The sequence below is a fragment of the Brachyistius frenatus genome, unplaced genomic scaffold (assembly GCF_029030835.1).
Source record: "Brachyistius frenatus isolate BFR_SWC_R1_liver_20210118 unplaced genomic scaffold, ASM2903083v1 Contig_1, whole genome shotgun sequence".
Classification (NCBI taxonomy): Eukaryota; Metazoa; Chordata; class Actinopteri; family Embiotocidae; genus Brachyistius; species Brachyistius frenatus.
Genome location: NW_027210600.1, coordinates 7,065,891 through 7,084,994, shown reverse-complemented (window position 1 = coordinate 7,084,994; position 19,104 = coordinate 7,065,891). Strand labels below are relative to the sequence as shown.

General features: G+C 40.3%; 1 protein-coding gene across 2 annotated transcripts; it reads right to left on the bottom strand.

The window, feature by feature from the left end:
• Positions 1-1,216: 1,216 nt before the first annotated feature.
• cul3b (cullin 3b) lies at positions 1,217-15,999 on the bottom strand. 2 transcript variants are annotated; one of them, XM_069719991.1, is made up of 16 exons: positions 15,891-15,999; positions 12,676-12,873; positions 10,527-10,640; positions 10,134-10,294; positions 9,522-9,636; positions 9,122-9,350; positions 8,566-8,711; positions 7,752-7,928; positions 7,185-7,355; positions 6,742-6,849; positions 6,099-6,223; positions 5,671-5,767; positions 5,079-5,213; positions 4,677-4,863; positions 2,866-3,011; positions 1,217-2,442 (listed from the first exon to the last, which is right to left on the bottom strand). In XM_069719991.1, exons 1-16 carry the CDS (start codon positions 15,981-15,983, stop codon positions 2,311-2,313), a joined length of 2,334 nt encoding a protein of 777 aa, XP_069576092.1. In that variant the 5' UTR covers positions 15,984-15,999; the 3' UTR covers positions 1,217-2,310. The 2 variants fall into 2 exon arrangements, with proteins under 2 accessions (XP_069576092.1, XP_069576016.1); XM_069719915.1 differs by lacking the exon at positions 15,891-15,999 and adding an exon at positions 14,846-14,875.
• Between the last annotated feature and the right edge of the window lie 3,105 nt (positions 16,000-19,104).

The window sequence follows — 19,104 nt, the reverse complement described above, 5'->3', positions numbered from 1 at the left end:
TAGGCTATGACATCATTGGATTATTAACACGGAAGCATCTGTGCAAGCAGCATGTTGCAAGTGGAGCTGGTTTGAACAACTTTAAAAACAAGAGACAGAAAATAAATCTGATGGGTCATCAGATGATTATGATTAAAGGAGAAGAAAAAAGGTTCTGATTCACAACTCTGACCTTTAACTTTTTTTTTTTTTAACATTTTGGATCGTTTGAACATTTATTTAAATGATATTTGAGAAGTAGAGCAGAACAATTCCTATTCACTATTTGGTGAAGCTGTTAACAACTCAGACAAGTTGGAAACTACTGGTTTGATCTTAACAACGTGTTGTATTTTAAAGGCTTGTTATAGTATCTGTTGTGTTAAATCTGAAAAGTAACCGAAGCTGTCAGATAAATGGAGCAAATGTAGTAAAACGTGCAACACTTCCTCCTTAAATGTAGTAGAGGGATTACCGAGACAGAAACACTCAAATCCCTCAAAACTGTACTCAACTCAAGTACTTGAGTAAATGTACTTATTTTCCACCTCTTTAAAGTTCTTTTTAAACTAATTACGAGATGTTATTTTGTCCTTCTTTTTTATTTTTGTTTAATTGCAGTTTTGCTTCATAATGGCACTTTAACCTAAAGTCTTTGCCAACCAAGACAAACTGGACAGTTTGAACTGAATGCTCTGATGGCAATCGGACAACCTCATGGATGTATTAATGTATTATTTGATCATTGTTGTGTTACTGAACTCTTTGGGGCACCATAATATTGGGCATTTTCAAATGTTCAGATTTTCTTTTTTAGAGGTGTCAATTCAGGTTTAAGGTCATTTTGAAGGTTTTAGTTTTTGGTAGTTGTGCCGTTTCTTTTTTCTTTTTAATCAGAGGGTAAAACACCACTCAGTATGACACAATACGATTCAACGGCAACACAAACTACATCCTGCAAAATGACCAGTGGGACCTACATCTCCCTACAACAGCACAGTAGAAATAAATAATTAAAATTTTATCATGAAGATTAAGACGAATGGAAAATAGTTGCACGTAAAGCTCACAATACTGTTGTAAACAATGTGGCTGCCAAACTCCTCTAGTGAACAGAGAGTTTGACTGTGGCTAACCATTTAAATTAAGCTTCAATTATGGTTGGAGAGGCAAGTATTTCTCATGCTTGCGAGGCCTTTTCATGAAAGAAAGAAAAAAAAAAAAACCCACCCCTTCCTTGTTTTTTTTTATTCTACATTTAATATGATGAAAACAAGGCCCTGTACAATCCACCTTCGCAGTGAGTACAATAATTATCTTACAATTTGTACACATTAGAACATGGTGCTAGACTGGTTCCGCCCGTTCAAAATGCAGTCAAGAATAACAAAAAAAATATATATCCTCTTTGAAGCCTGCACCACATGGAGCCTTCCATTCAAAGAGAGGAGATCTTTTTTTTTGGCCGATCAATACAGCAGGCCTTAAGTGAAAAATGTGAGACCAAACACTATTTCTGGAGTTTTGTGTTTGTCTTATTCCCCTGATCGATCCGTTAGATAAAAGCATGCTGTGAAGCAACAGCCCTTGATCTGACTAAACACTAGTACAGACCTGGCTAAATGACTAAAAATGGCATTAAATATTTCAGCTGTGAAGTGAGGTACACTGAATTCATATCAGACATTAAAACAACCCCGAAAACCATATTTTGCAACATAAATTAAGCACTCTTCATGTTTTCTCAAGTACTCAAAATGTATTTTGCTGCTGTTGTAAACCAGGTCTGTACCAGTTAACACTTTGTCCTCTTCTTTAAATGTAAAAATCCTCCGTGAGGAAAAGGCCGAGACTGTCCGTCAACCTGTACAGCCATTATTGTGCCACGAAACACAAACATAACACATCGACATCAACATTTAAAAACAGGGGGAGTGAGTTCAAATGTTTTCATGGTCTCCATGTAGCCACGTGTTTGCTTTAACATGTCTACACTCGCTCTGGACAGCATGTAGTAATTGGCAAACAGGCTCACCCAGTTCTCTCCAAAGGCCACAAGAAACATGATTTTATACAAAACTAGATCCCCTCCGTTCACTTCTCTCTGCAGAAGAAATCTAATATTGCTAGAAAACTTCGCCATCTTTGCATTTTTTTTTTTTTTTTTTTTTTTACACATTTTTATGGAAGAAAAAGTTAAGCTTCCCAGTGTTTCCCAGAATCAATGATGAAAGCACTTCCAAGTTCATTCAAACACATAGCAGTCCACAAAAAAAACAAGGCCCTCAGTTTTTCTCAACTGGATGCTAGCTTTCATAGAATTCACTTGTTTTATGCTACATAAGTGTACACTTTGCGGTCCTCCGGTGTTCTTGCCAAATATTCCCTCTCAATGAGTCCTTCAATGCGTTTCTTGATGACTACAGGACTAGGAAGGAATCGTGCTCGCAACTGCTGTGTGACCTGTGGAGACACGAGACACAAAACACAGTAATCAGTACAGAACGCTGCATCCTTCAATATCCTGTCATTTTTCAGAGCTTCTTCTTTCACCGTTCATTTACCGAAAAACAGCACCGTCATATATTTTGAATATTCAACTATTCGAAAATCATGTCCATTCCGTAGTTTTTAATGTTTAAGTTAGAGAAAGTCCGTTATGCAAAACTTTCATTTCAACTTTTGAAAAACAAGAGGTGAGACAAGACGTCTCCGTTTGTGTGCATCACATCGTTTTCCACTGAGGGGAAGAAAATATCCTAACGTCCACCGTGAAAAAATGAGGAGGCCGAAAAAATATAGTCTAGTTTATTACAACTATCTTCTTAACCTTTTTGAAATTCTAGCTGCCATTTAAAATCACAGGAACCATTTCGGCTGACTGACCTCTGCTACTAGGACATTGTGCTGCATCTTCTTTCTGGACTTCATGATGCGAACAATAGCAGCTTCAATCTCGTGCTTCCTGTCGTCGTCCACTTTCTGTCGCGTCTCCTTCCTCTCTGGATCCGACTCCCCCTGTTTGGCAGCCACTAGGAGATGCACGGCAAAGGCAAATAAATGGCAGAGACAAGTAGTGTGATTAAAGTACATGCTTTTTCCCCAAATAATTGATTTAAAGTAGCAGACTCGAATATCTCCATTGTATTCTCTTTGGCCGCCCCGGTGGTGATAAACAGTAGTTGCAGCATGTCTGACATGAGTCAGGTGGCAGTTGAACAGTGGACCTATTACACCTCTGCTAAATACAGGAAGAGTATACCATAACATGATATCAAAAATACTGTAATATTTACTTTAAACAGTAATTATCTCCCAACTTTTCCTGACCTTTGACCCTTTGAACCCCAGCCTACTTTCAGGATAATTTCACTGACTTCACTTGGAAGCTCACATCTTGGTCATAATAGGGGCTAACCATTCCTAATATGTCCTGTTATTTTCAGGACAGTATGGCCTATCCAGATCTTTCATCATTTAATTTGATAATAGTTCGAGATTTTTTTTCACATTAGCCTTTATAATCAAGGAAAAAAGAAAAGTCATGAAATTGTTATGTTTTTACATGTATCTCACCATAAAGTATTGCAAGTAGAGATATCTTTTTATAGTTGTGTAGAGGAGTTTTTGTCTAGAATCTGGCAATATCTAAGCCATGTTTCTGGGACACTGTATGACTCAGCAATTACAAAAAAAAATACGTGTTCAGTACCTGAAGGAAATCTAATTTCATGAACAACTTTTTGGTTGTTGTTTTTTTTCATACAGAGTAGGATGTAATATTAGCCCTATGTTTGAGACAGTAGAGGTGAGCTTGTCGTACAGAGAAACGCCAGGTATCATCAGAAGGGTAAGTTCTGATGTTTATTTTGATGTACAGCACGTTGTGAAGCGATCGGGACTTTGGTAATTATTCAATTAAGATTAGCGGGAGGGGAGAAGGACGGTGTGTCATAACGACACAACTTCAACTTAAACCCTCTCTGCAACGGTATTTCTGGAAAGCGCTTCGTGCGATTTCATAGGGTACGCATGGCATCTACCTGTGATGAATAGTCGCTGTGAAATTCAACCGAGAGGAAGTTGTGGGGAATTTGGACGCAATTTGTGTCCATTCGGGTGCTAAGGCTTAAAACGAGCAGCGTAGAGGATTTACTGGCATTTAGTGGCGAGTTTGCAGATTTACTGGAATAAACAGTAGATGCCTCTGTCGAGTTTCTGATTGAAAATGTTTTAACTTGAGTAAAAATCTAGTCCAAGTTGTATCTTGTTTAGCGTAGACACACGAGTAGGTAGGTTAAGGTCCTGAAACAAAATACGCAAGACAAACTGTAACTATAATCCAGGTGCAGCTTGTTATCACAGAAAACAGTGAACAAGCGCACAAAAGACAGAGCGAAAATCTACCCCAGCACCCAAAGTGAGACAAAAGAAAAAGCACTTTTTTCCCTCATAACTAAATGCAGCTTTGATTGAGAGTTAATATCTGACCACCACCTCTGATAGAAAGTGCCTCAATCACACAGCCAACTGATAAAGACTGAAGTTCATTGACTGATTCATCAGACGTTTATATTTTGAAACAATAAAACTCTCTTCCTCACAAGGGTTTTGTGTATCATTATCTCCAGATAGCACCACAAATATAACATTATGTTCTCCTTCATTCATCATATAAACTTGATGATTTTGTGTACCTGTCTGGATTTTGACACGGTGCAGTTTGGAGGTAAACTGGTCATTAACTGTAAACACGTGGCCATTTTCGATCTCCTTGGACTTGGGTTCCTTGGTGAGAACTCTCTGAGTGGGTTTCCCACAGGCCAGAGACTGCAGTGCTCGCACCAGCTCCCGCTCTGGGATGTCCGTCTCCTGCTGGATCTCCTAAGAGATCAAGTTTGGGGTCATGACAAAACAATAACCAAGACATTACAGAGGCCACAGTCTGAAACTTGTCTTTGAATAACATTTCCCTGCTGTAAGTGTCCACTTAAACCAACACACTTTGTGTTTCTTGCCCTGGCTTGACTGTTTTTGTGATGTGGGGCATCAGAACACACGATCAGATTGCGTGGACTGTGGGGAATTACGTTGCGTACCTCAAAGGTGGATTTATCTCTGTTGTTGAAAAGCATGAGGATGGTCATCTGGAAGGTGGACACCTGCAGGATGTGCTTTCTGGTGTTGGAGCCTGTCACCTGGGCCCCTCCCACTACAACCTCTGATCCATCCTCCTGTTGATGAGTTTGGATGAAAGATCAGAATCTGAAAGTGTGACTCAAAATCCTCTTTTACAAAATGAATATGCTGTTGTTACTCAAAGTCCACAAAACAGTAGGCTTCCTCTTTGCTCGAATGATGTGCATTTTCACGAGAAAATAATTCCAACTGAAATTGAGAAATAATATTCTTCACATTTAGCTGGATCTATTATTATGATTGTGTTATGTCTACGTTAAAAGGTGTTTCAGCGTTTGCAAAACGTTTCTTATAGAAAATCAGAGTAGCAAAACAAAGCCTCAAAACTGATACCTGGTCACCTTGTTATTTTCCAATGTACAATCCTGTTACACTTGAACTATAAATGCTCCAGTTTGTCATCGTAAAACAGAAAAATTAACCGCTTCAAGGCATTAAAGGCATCCACTAGGTTGAAAAGTGCTGAAACTCCCCTTCAAAGGTTTCACACACCTTTTTGAGGGGGCCGTAGAAGGTGGCATTTAGATCTGCAGAACCCATATGGTGCTGCAGGGTGAGTTGTCTCCCGCTGTGCTTACCAAGGTAAAACCTGCAAACCAGAAGTTATACCAGATCAACCTCCGAAAACAGTCAACGCACCACAACTAATCTAACTTGGGTGTTGGTCATTTCTACAACAGACCGCAGGGTGACTTTGTCACTTTCTAGAAATAAAGGTGAGCTTATATCTTCAGGAAATGGGGGAAAAGTTGCTACTCTGTTCAGCTTGCACTTGTAACAAAACATAAAGAGTGGCTTAGTTACACTCCTCCTTTTGGATCACACAGAGACAACATTGACAAAACAAAGTGCAGACATAAAACCATTCGCACATGTAAGCAATAAACTCGTTTTGTGATTAAAGTGTCCAGATGACAAACCTTCTAAACACTTCAAATGCATGTCGTGGTGAAGGGGGGATATTGCACTTGGGTGTTGCTGATTGCGTTGGCCAGTATCCTGTTGTCAGGACTCTCACAGTGAGATCCACCCCTCCGAGTGACACCTAAAGTTAAAAAAACCCACGAGATGTTAGGTCAGGCTTCCGTCTACGCTGATGCAAATACATCCTGTAGCTTAGTGCTATTGTGGACAAGTTGTTATCAGTGTAACCTGAAGGTAAATGACACAAAAAAGACACATCTTAGACTGTTTATCCGAAACGGACAAATATGTTGCATCCACACAAAAATACAAATAATTATTCAGATTTATGTTTTGTACTCACTTAATGAATGTAACCAACATGCGCTTAATATGAATGACACTTGCTTGAACCAACTATAATGGCAACCAAATAGAGTTACAGACACTCTGGTGTCAAAAAGCTCTGTGAAAGCACAGCACAAGCCAGAAGCTAGCACCAAGTACATCCAGGACACGGATAGTTAGGCGCATTATTGTCTTGATGTAACTGAGCAGCGCAGCAATGTTCAGTCAGTCAAGCAGCCATGTACTGTTTAGAGGTAGCAAATCAGCTCATTGTTTTGACAGAATGGTTTGCGACATGTGGCGCATCCTCACCCCAGTCGTCTGTAGATGTTGTCTAAACTCGTCCATGGTGGTGTTGGAGATGCTCATGTCCCGGAACATGCCCTCCAGTTTAGAGGTGAACTGACAGCCACACTCAGTCTGAGCAAAGAAAGACCAGAAGAAGGATTTCATTGACTAATCCAAAGCCATTTAGGGTAAATCATAACTCATATGGTGCTCAACAAACAGTGGCAGGTGGATACAGTAAGCAGACTTCTCTCCTAACCTTGTAATTCACCAAGACATTGATTAAAGATCAACTTGAGCACAGGCGGTGTCTCCACAAATAAATGACTTCTTTTACAGCTGATTCAGAGAAAACTTCATAGTGATGTGATTTGCATAAAATCACTAAAGCTTGATTACAAGGCTGAAGAAGTTTCTTCCTCCAGACTCCAGAGAGTGTAACTTGATGAGATCAAACGCCCACTCACCTTTAGCTTAGAGATCATGTTCTTTTCAGAGTCATCAGAGACGCTCTTGTTGGTGAGCAGCCTGCGAGCCAGGTGCTGCTTGTAGTACCTCTCAAACACGTCCTTCTCCTGCATGAAGCGGAAGAGCACCATGGCCTTGTCCAGTATGGACTCGACCTCCTGCTCTGTCAGCTGGACGAAATAAACAAGACACAGGGTCAAGATATACCCATCACAGTCAGGGATAGACTTCGCGACTTACTCTCACCAGAATTTTTGATATGCAACACAACCTACTGAATTGAATTACACATGAAAAATGATTACAAACATTTCCTAATTTTATGCAGTAATAACAAATACAAAAGATGGAGCTATGCCAAATTGAAGTGAAACCTAGAAGAAAACAGAAACCCACACCTTTAACAAATCTGGAATTCTTCAACTCTCAACATGAGATGATGACATGTAATCCATGAAACCAAAAGGGTTTTAGACTGCAGTGTAGTAATCCATTATTAATAAGCAGGTCAGTAACATCTGTCTGTGTGTTTTAAAATGACAGAGTAGGTCCATTAGAGGGCTCACCCCTTTTACTCCCTTCTTCAGTTTATCATCAATGAAGAGTGAGAGGTATTCAGGAGAGCGCGAGTTGAGGTTGAGGAAGTACTCAAAATCGCCAGCAATAGTTTGTTTGAAGAGTCGGTCATTGTTGAAGGACTCCTGCAGGAAACGGTCGAAACGGGTCTTCAGGTCGAGCAAACCCTGCAGCAAGGGGGCAGGGAGACGAGATCGAAGAGGAATGATACAGCAGCTGTTCGCATTAGCGGTAGCTTAACACAGTAATTACAGCAGTTACAGCAGAGGAAAGCTGACCTCATCAGAAAAATGTCAGGGTGCAAAGGAGAGCTGATCTGATCAAAAAACATGGAGGCTGCTGTCTGTTAGATGAGAGTAAGAACCTATGAACAGAACTCACCAAGATTATTTCAGACAAGAAATTCAGTACTAAAAGTGGAGCTTCAAAGCTTCGTCTCGAGTCGCTTCGTCTCCTCACATGTTAACGAGTAAAGTGCAATGACTCGGTGAGGTTGATGGCAGAGACCATAATGGTTTGTGGCCATAAACATGGAGCGCTTATACTCTGCTGGGAGGTTATGAAAATGCCTTGTGGTCCTCACGCAATGGTGTGCTGAAGTGTACTGAGCCTGATTACTCCAAACAAGGTTTCATGTTGGGACCGGTGCATGTATCTCTCTTAGCCACCTACAAAACAACATCATCTGAGCAGTGTATTATCTTACTGAGGAAAATTCATTGAAAACTTCAAATAAAGTTTGTGCAGATTGACAAAATACAATGACCAATAACTGCGGCGTGTCCTGATTAACCATCGTCGTACCTGGATATAGTCTACAGGGTTTTTTCCTTCTCCCTCCTCTGACACGAGAGCCTTGCCTTGCTCCCGCAGGTATGAGCTCATGCACTCACACATGGTCTTCAGCCCATTGGGAACCCTGCTGAACAGCTTGTACATGCATGCCAAATCTGTGAAGGGACATGCATGAACACACATATCAGAAATCCATTTCTACCAACCACAAAAGGACTGAGGATGTTCTGAAGAGTAGGCGTATTTGCACAGAGTGAACTGAAATATTTTCTGGCACTGCATTCCCAGTTTCACTGAAATCAAATCAACCTTGAATTGCTCAGGTACGATTGTTTGTGACATGAACAAGGGGAACACAGCGAGACTGTATCACTGATCCAATAACAACACATCCTGCAAGTGACAAATACATTGTTTATTCAAGAGTGTTGGTGTTTCCATTTCTCTGTTATATGAAGAATGTTCTGAGCTTTCACTGTGACGTGTGGATTTCTTTTCTAACAAATAATGACCGACTACAAACACTGACGACATCAAGTGTGAGTGAATAAGACCGAACACTTACCGTCTGTTTTGCCGTTTTTGAGCATGTGGACCAGGCCTGAGTTCTCCATCTCTACGATGGTCTTCATGTGTTTGGAGATGAGCTCGCGTTCCACCACCTTGACGATGGGCTCCTCTGTGGATTTATCCAGGCAGTGCATTACCCGCTCAATCTCCTCATTAATCCTGGCCTCTACCTTCTTTATGTACACACTGGCACTGTTTTCTGCAAGGAACTTTTGGCTCTCCATCTAAACGAAAACAAGAAACAAAGACGTTTTGAGAATCACCAGTATTTAAACCGTTTTATCCATTTCACTATTTTCGTTATATAGTTCCCCCAGGAAGGGAAGACGTTGCCAAAGCAGCAACAAATACAGATAAACAATGAGCAATCAGTGGAATTAAAATCTGTCCCGAACCTGGAAAAATTCTGCGGACATTTCTAAGAAGGGTGCTTCAAAGTCTTCTTCATAAACAGATCTCCCCTCAAGGCCGAGGATCATTAACATCTGGCAGGCGTTTCTAATGGCTCCCCTGGAGGAGAAGAGAAGCAGACCGCATGTTAAAAGCACAGCGAGTAATGCAAAAGAAAATCTTTTTTCTTTTTCAGAAAAAAAACAAAAACAAGAACAAATAAAAAAAAAAATCTTAGGTGGGTGCTTGTTTCAAACTTATTATAGCTGCCAACTAACTTATTATTATTCATTCGTTGAAAAACTCCACAGTGCATAAGTCTTGGAAAAAATCAATGGTTTTAAAATGTCAGAGGTGTTTAAAAAAAAAAATCCAAGTGGGTGTAAATGCAGAAAATGTATTTGACAGCTCTTTTATTCCTCATATCAAAAGCAATTCGCTCTGTCCACCTCTGTTCGATGATTTTATATTATATACGTCTTTAAAATACTTAAGATGTGACTTTCATTTTCTTTCCAATTTTTCAGACTGAAACTAAAAAAAAACCCACAAAAAAACCCCAGATCATTTATAAAAAGGTAACCATGCAGTAAATCGTGTCTTTGACTTCTGGCTACCTGTCCACCACCTCGCCCTTCCTCTCGCGTGCGATCATGTCCAGCAGGGTCTGGCGGAGGTGGTCTCTGATGCAGCCATAGCGGACCACCTGATCCCTAAAGATGATCAGACCCAGGTTGTAGACATTCTCTACATTGTTCTGCTGTACGTACACCCGGTCCTGTGGCACAAATTCACAGAAAGAGGATTATTGTCTGGGACAACATGCATTTTCAAAGTTACTGCCGGTGTTGTTCCCGCGCTTAAATGTGTTTGTGTCATAATTTTAAAAGAAGAAAAATGCATAAAGTGAAACTCCTCGGCTCTTTGTGTGCTGCATGATTACGCGGCCTGACAGTTTGGTTTCAGTGTTACTTCCCGACCTTTGTCTTCAGTTTCTGGAAGTCACTCACCATATACATCAGGATATCTCTGATCATCACCATTGCTGTCTGGTGGTCGTTCCAGGCCTGATTTAGGGTTTGTAGGAAGTTATTGTTTAGAGAGTTGAGGACATCTTCTCGTACCTTTGGGCGAGAGAGTAACACATATTCATGAGGACATTCTGCAGTTTTTCTGCAGAGAAAAATGCTTCTGAATCCAGCTGGCACCCATCCTTGTGATTTCTTGTTCATGCAGGCTTTTATTTTAACTTACTTTGCTGTATTCATGAGACCTCCTCTCTACTAGTCAGGCATACAACAGCTTGATAATAATCACACTGCAGTGTGACTCAGCACTGTAAACCAAACGTCTCTGTAGAATAGGATTCTTAAGGGCACACCGACCTCCCCTTTCTTCTCCTCCTGGGCAGAGATAATGAATAATCGCCTCTGCTCTTAATGTTACATGAGATCAACCTTCAATCTGAGGCTTATGAGGCTACTATTACGGCTTGGTGCTAATAAAAGGAAGCTGTTACTCCATCATATTAAACAATGCGTATATTACAGATCAAAATATTAAACTAACAAAAGGCTATTTTGAAAGATGCGATACAACACTGTCAAGAATTAAGGTGTGATTTAATCAGTTGGTTTCTGATGAGACATTACAGAGTCACGGTCACAGCCATGGTTTTGGAGTCACAGAGGCAACACCAGAAAAACTCCATTAATCTTAAAAAAACTGGAATGTTTGTTGAAAAAAACAAAAAAGAGAAAAGTTTGGCTGTGTTTGAGCTGACATGCAGGGTTACCAACAGATTGTTAGCTCTTCTTCAGCCCTTGTCTAGATTACAGCGTGTCACTGTTCAAAGACATTTCACATATCCAAGTCCTTCTGTTAATCAATTTTAATGGCAGCAATTGTTAGGCCAAACATTATCTATCAAACCACACTGTGATGTGGACGGACTGCTGCATTAAAATAACCTTACAGTCCATCTGCAGTTTTGTTGAACTGAGAATAACGTGTGGATTTTCAAGACGCATCCGAACCATTACAACTGTCTTTCTTTCAAACTGATACTTGGCTCATTATTAGATAATAAAAACCCACTCAGGTGTCAGATCTCTCTTCTTTGATCTACAAAGTTGTTGACATTCCCTGACTGCTAATTTACAGAGCCTGCCAAGTTCTGAATGTGCATTTAATTAAGCTGTAAAACCACCTGGCTGGTATTCAACTGCAGCCTCCTTAAATATTGCTCACTGGGTATCTGCACAGCAGCACTCACTAAACATATCATGGACAAACTTAATTTATTCCTAATTACATGCTTTCGAAAACAACTGACAGCTTGGCATTCATTGAGTGCTTTTGTAATTTATTAGCAGGTATTTTGACTAATTTTGGCATGCCCTCCTTTTGTGCTTTTTTCCCCAAGGCTGCTTAGAACAATCCAATTCATCAACATTTGCCATTTCAGCTACTTAATTTAAATGGGTTTCTCCAGGTAAAAAACATCAAACTAAATTTCTAATTTGAGAAAATTGTCCTCAGTCAAGGCGATATTAAAAAAACAAAAACAAAAACAACACTTTCTCGCCAGCCACAGGAATGAAGAACTGGTCAAAAGAAGGTACGAGTGAAGGATTTTACAAATCAGCCACTACAAAAGACCTGAGTAGTAACCTGTGAAATTGAATTCTTCCTTTTTCCAACTTAATTGTACGCTCACTCACCCTCACGAGGCTGCTCCCAAATGGAAACAGCGTCTACTTTGGTACGTTTGTTTTGAATAGAATAAAAAAACAAGCAGTACGATGAATTTTCGTATAAAGCCGATGCCAGATGCTGTTTGGCAACAAACAGACTAAGCAGTTAGCTTAAAATTCAATCTGTAGGTCTGATTAAATTTAGATTTTCCTACCATTGTCCGAGATCAGGTCTCTTGTTGGCACAACAGATCAAAAATAGTTTCAGTGTTATTGTGTGTAGACTTGGGCCTAGATGTTCGTACAACTCCATTCAATGTTAAAGTAAGTTTGTACTCGTATGCGTGACACACTTGAATGAGCGAAGTCAAATACACGAGTAAATGTTTCATTCGATCTGTCATCACTTGACTTTCAGCCTCACTCTGCAACTGTGTTCGCCTCGGATCTGTGTGGCTCTTACTTTGTTGATAAGGTGTTCAGTAACGACTTCCCGCAGGCCCGTGTACAGCTTCTCTCCATGTTTGTGGAGCACCATGGTGTAGGCGTTACGGTAAAGTTCCTCAAAGCTCAGGCCGCTGTTGTTCTTCCTCTGAATCTCCTGGATGGCATTCTTCAGGAGGTCCCAGATATTGTTGACGTACTTCTCATCCATCGTCATCTGCAAAAGGTAGCCAGCAATCAGTTGAATAGGATGATCATCCCATATGATTATTAGTGTCAACGCTTATTAAAAACCCTAACACCCAAATAAAGTGTCCCGATACAAACAGACTCTCACCACTGTGCACTTTTGTGCTCCGATTCTTTCTGCACTGGTCATGTGGGTGCAGAATAGTTGATTATTTACTTTGCAATGAGCCAGTCAGAAGGTAGTTTTATAACTAAGGTGCCAGTTTTTTCAGCCAAATCAACAAGATCCCACATTTTTGCTGTCTGTTCAGACATCTGTGAACGTATTTTACGAGAACATATGCCAGCGAGGGGAATTCTTAATTGATCATTTCTCCCCTGCTGTGAACCTTAAAACCTCCACCAACCTCCACCAATCATATGCTTTAAATGTACAGAAGTTATGGATGTTGTTAGAGTCTGCTGATCACAGAACATGACGGAGGGGAGAAAGAAAGCTGCGTCTGGAAGAATTATTTACGGCAAAAGACCTGACATACATCAAAAAGGACCTCACATGACAGCTACGTTAACAGCTCCAAGGAGCTCTGTTATCGCGTCAGCTTATTTTCACTCCAGCTGTGTTCAACACAAACCCCCAAAGTGCAATATAATCACTATGGCTTCCTGAGGGGATACACCTATTTAATGCCCCCCCCCCCCCACCTACTGTGTTTTGTGTATCAACAGTTTCTCTACAAATCCTGAGCTGATATCTCTGGTATGTTGGTAAAGTACCTTTGGTGAGGTTGGCGCATTTAGATTAGGTTGAATCCTGTCTTCCTCTTGCTGTCTCTCTTGACATCTTACTTCAAACCCAATTAACCCAATAAATGATTGGTACAGTGGTTAGACGGTCTATCTCCTAAAGGGCAAAGGCGTGACATTCAATTTCTGCCATCTCTCTCCGAAATGGGCATGAGGGGGAATAATCTGTGTCTGAACAACCCCCTAAGTCGCTCCAGAGAGAGGCACCTGCTCTATTAGGAAAATGTGAACTCTATATCTATATGCTGTCGTTATACATACCAATCTATTAGTATTAAATATGTAAGGGATAGTTTACATGCGCATACTAGTGCGTGGGCTACTACAAATGTGACTAAACTGACAAAAACTGTTGAATCCTTTGTGGTTATTCATGCACACTGACAAGGGTAACTATTTCTTTTGTAAGCTTTAAAATGACATTTTGCCAAGCTTTCCCTGATGAATAATAAAATCAGGTGAAATGATTTGTAAGTTATCAGCCACTATAGACTGGGCATGCCACAAATATTACATAATCTCCTGATTGGAATTACTTTGCATAATCATTACCGTGGTTTCCCCTCCTATGTATAAACACAGCTGCATGAAACTAACAGAAATGTCATATTTTCCCGATAACTTCCGCTGCGTTTTCTACCCTTTGGAGGTTTGACTGACACTCTTTCAATGACATCATCACATCGCTCATCTGCTACGGTTTAATGGCATCTAAGTGGACAGTAAGTGCCGCCTTAGTAGATTGTTTATTTCGGATATTGCTACCTGTCATTGATTTCTTCGTATATTTCAGTAACAAACGTTCTACAGTTCAGTTATTCATATCATAGCTGCCCTGTTGAACTTTTGGTTTTCAAAAAGGCAAACGGAAGTATAATTCTTGTTCACATTTTCCAGCGTTTACTACCAATAAATAGCTCGTCCTTCTCGCGAGGCATACGAAACTACGATTAGGCTTTTACTAAACTAGTGGCATAAAATCAACTAGAAACATACAATTAAATCATGAATCATAATTAGTCGGCTGACAAACAATCGTCAACTAAAATGTCCTGATCGTGACAACTCAACTACAGACGAGAGTGAAAAATGTGTGGAGCTCCTGCAGCACACTACTACCCAACGGTGCATCATTGCAACTACAAATCAATAATCCAGCCTATAATTAAAAGCTTTAAACCTAAGCGGCTCACTTCAGCATGTCTGTGGTCTTCACAACAGTCAAAGACATGTTGGGGGAAGAGGGGGGGAAACTTAATTCATGCCACCCTCGGTGTGTTAACTGTGAACTCCTCAGCAGACAAGCCCAAACACATGCATGTCAAGATGCTGTCAGGAGGATTGGGCCACGTTCAACAGGCTCACGAAGGTCCAGGTCCTCACTGAATTAACAGGAGAAAGCTGTGGTGCTCGCTGTCACTATGACACAGCTAGAAACTCAAGAGCCAGAGATGAGTTTCCAACCCATCGGCTACCTGCATAACACCCTCTTGTCAGCCGCAGCCAGGCTGCTGTTTTATGCAGAATAAAAAAAAAAAAAAAAAAAAGGTCAGTTCATAGATGAGGAGTTTTAATGATTTGGGGATTAAAAAATTAAAAATTAAAAAAAAAAAGAGTGGACGAGGAGAGGAATCATAATTCCACCTCTGAAACGACAACAGATAAACACCGACCACACAACCACCACCAGGTTAGCTGCTCGGTCTTTCGTTAGCCCCGTTTCGAGCTGCTGTAACGCGGCTGTCTGTTCCCCGCACGCAGCTGGAAGTCCAGCCGGCAATTTATGTGCGTACGAGTCGGCCTCATCTTGAGTTCAGACACAAAAGACACCGTGCGTGTATTAAAGAAAGCCACAAAGCGGTCAAAACAACAAGTGTCAAGTCGAGAGAGGAGGTGGTGGTGGAGGGTGGAGGAGGTGGGTGCTAAGAGCTAACATTAGCCGCGTCGACCCATCCGAGCTGCTCGCTGACGGTCTGGGAAGTTAAAAGCAGGTAAAACGTTAATAAAAGGTATAACTTGAGTTCGTATTATAACAGAGTCTCCCTCCGACCGACGGCGGGGGGCGACCGGACGTTTGACGGCTGCACTTGGTGCGCGGATAGCCAAGTCATATCTGCTGCTCAGCTGGGTTAGCCTGCTAGTAGCACTTAGCTCCCTCCCCTCCCCTCCCCTCCGGACCACGGCGGTCACGTCGCCGCCCGCCGGGCAGACAGAGCACCTTCTCCGGCGTGCACTCACAGGAAAGGCCCGTATCCTCATTTTGGTGTCCTTCTTGGTGCCGCCTTTGCTGAGATTGGACATGGTTGCCTCGTCCGCGGGCTCTGTGTTCATATGAAAGTGTTCTCCAATGTGGGGGGGGGGGGGGAGAGAGGAGGACGAGAGGAGGGGAGGGAGGGTGACTACTGGTTGACGGAGCAGCCGACGAGCTTCCTCTCGACCTCCGAGCTCCTCGTCCCTGCCAGCACCGCAAGTTTATTGTTGACAGCCGAGCGCCGATCCGATAGTTCTTCATACAGCAATGGCGGACTACCTACAGCTCTCGATGCGCAGAAGATCACGCGCTTCCAACTCACGCGAGAAATCAATAATTGGGAAAAAAAAAAAAAAAAAAAAAAAATCCCTCAACTTTTGCGTCCCCTTGTACCCCGCGATCATTTAAGGTGCGGAGCAGAGTTGGGATATTACAGGTTTTTTTTTTTTTTTATTTAAATTGATTTGTATTGCATGTAATTTGCTGGTGGAGGAAAGAAGTAGACAAGAAGTACCGATTCTTCTCTTTCTTTACCAGCAGAAGTCGTAATACTACCAGAGGTGGAAAGTAACTAAGTACCTACATGTACTTAAGTACCATACAGTTTTGAGGTAGATGCGCTTTCATTTGTACTTTTACTATATATATATATATATATATATTTTTTTTACTATTGCCCGACTGATATATCGGTATTGTCGATCAGATATTAGATGCAGCGGTATCGGCGTAAACATGATCGATATGCACAACTATAAAATACTTTTCAGACGGAAATGAATGCAGAAAAAGGTGATATCGAGGAATTGTTGTGTTTTAAAGGATGTTCTCGGTTCATACCTCGGCTAGCTCCTGGAAGTGTGGAGTTGGCATGTTCTCCCTTTGCCCGCGTTGGTTTTCTCCTGGTTTTTTCCCCCCACGGACCAAAGAAATGCATGTTATGTTAATCAGTAATTGTAAATTGGTTGTAGGTGTGAATTTGAGTGTGAATGGTGGTCTGTCTTTCTGTGTTGACCCAGTGATGAGCCGGCGACTTCTCCCAAAGTCTGCAGGGATGGGCTCCAGGCCCCCTGTGACCCTGTACAGGACAGAGAGATAATGGACGTTTCCAGTTGAGCGCTGATATCAGTGTGTAAATAATACACAAAATGTATCGTCAATTTTTTGTTTTGTTTAAGTTGTTTGAGTGTAAATCTGTTTTATATTGATTGTCTCAAAATGAACTGGTTAAGAGCAGTGACAGAATAAAGGAAAGTCTATAAAATGAATTTATTCAAAAGTCTGCCCTAACTTCTGGCCAGTAGGTGGCAGTGCAGCGCTGTGGTTTGGCCCCCGGACTGGTCTGTGTGTTTATGGAGCCAGATCGAGGCCAAAAGTTTTAATTCGAAGAAAATGAGTAAATGAAAAACTAAAATTTAAAACTGAAAGTTCAAGATTTGATCTTGAACTTTTCAAAATACAACAATATATTTAAACTAAAATAATTTGTGTGAGAAAAGTTTTTTCAATTTGAATATAATTTTGATTAAATTCTGAAATTATTTTGAATAAAAAAAAAAATGTACTTTCAATTTTTATTTTCTTATGAATTGAAATTGTTGCGCATATTTTTTTCAGCTGTAGAGTTTACGCTTTCAGATTCAGATCTTATTTAATTTACACTTTCAGATCTTTTTTTCACCTTCAGATCTTATGAGTTCAGTTTCAGACTTTTGTTCCTGACCTGGAGTGGGGGCGTGGCGTCAGTTGTGAGGGGGCGTGGCGTCAGCTGAGAGGGGGCGTGGAATAATGAGTGACATCATCATAGCAAAAAACGGCTGAGGACCTTACTCAGTCACGTTGCCTTCAGGGAAAGTAGGAACTCTGAGAACTATGACTCAACACTTTCCTGTTTTCTGAGGTTGGTGATTTGTGAAATTGACAAAGCACCTTACAACTAACTTCAAGCTGAATGTTTACACACTAAGTTGGTTGAAATGATCCTGTCGTGTTTTAGCAGTGTTAGTAGCTACGAGCGTTTGTGTCGAGTCCGAGTGCTGGCCGCATAATAACATAGAGTATTCCTGTGTTTCGTTATAAGGAAGCAAATCATATCAGTATGTTTTAAAGGCTCATTTCATGTTAAGTCTGTCTGGTTTATGTTAAGAAAAGAATGAGTTATGTGTTCTTTAGCTCATGATAGCCCTGTCGGCTAAAGTATTTTGTGTAATTTGCCGCCAAGTGTATCAGTCTTTCTCTGTTTGTGTCCAACAGTAGATATCGGTTCATTTTGTGAGTGTGTAAACAGCTACTATGGTTTAAATACCAATTTATAACAAATGAAATAGGGTGATCGAAGCACATCGTGTACAGTGTATAGGAATGAATGATATAGGATAATGTGAATCTATATAGTTTTGTTTTTGTAACTTTTGATTCAGTTTAAACACATTTCCCACATTATATGTTTGATACAGGTATTTTTGTTGTGATGCATTTTAATATAGTGAGTACTTTAGATGTTTTGACATGTTGTAAACATGGGTTTAAGAGACAGTATAAATACAGTGAACACATTACATTACAGAAAGATTTTGCACTTTGAAATTGTTAAGCGTTTACATTTGAAAATATGTTGATATCTTTTAATAAATATATAGCCCGACAGGACGTTGAATGAGGAGCCAGGCATCTGCCTGTCTCAACGTTTTCTCAGCACACACACACATTACTTTTCAGATTTTTATAATGAGTATAATTTTTTTCATCAGTTTATGAAAGATGTATAAGATTAAAATACCAATCATCAAACTAAAAAAAGTTAAATTGACCTCCTTGTTTACTGCAACATAAAATGTTATAACAATAATCTAATAATTCAGAAATAATGCCCAATAAATGTGTAAACTAATTGTATTTATACTTTTTAGCACATAATATTGCAAATATATATGTATATATATATATATATAAATACTTCTAATTTATAGATCTTTATATTGATACTTATACTTAGTGAAGATCATTTACTTAACTTAATGATCTAAACAGTTAGTGCATAACATTTTAAAAATACATGAAAAGTAAAAGTTTTGCACGTAAACGTCTGAAGTAGACGAAATGAAGTAATGTAAACTTTACATATAGCATCAACCAAAGTAAAAATACTGATTATGCAGAGCGCTCCTTGTCATGTTGCTGGTGCAAAATTCACTTCATGTT

What these genes read in the sequence shown, in the direction of transcription:
- cul3b (XM_069719991.1), bottom strand. Translation starts at nt 15,983, where the DNA reads ATGAACACAGAGCCCGCGGACGAGGCAACCATGTCCAATCTCAGCAAA. An exon ending in AAGGGCGAGGTGGTGGACAG is followed by an intron (nt 9,637 to 10,133) that starts GTAGCCAGAAGT and finishes CTTCTCCTCCAG; the next exon opens with GGGAGCCATTAGAAACGCCT. An exon ending in TGTCCGCAGAATTTTTCCAG is followed by an intron (nt 9,351 to 9,521) that starts GTTCGGGACAGA and finishes GTTTTCGTTTAG; the next exon opens with ATGGAGAGCCAAAAGTTCCT.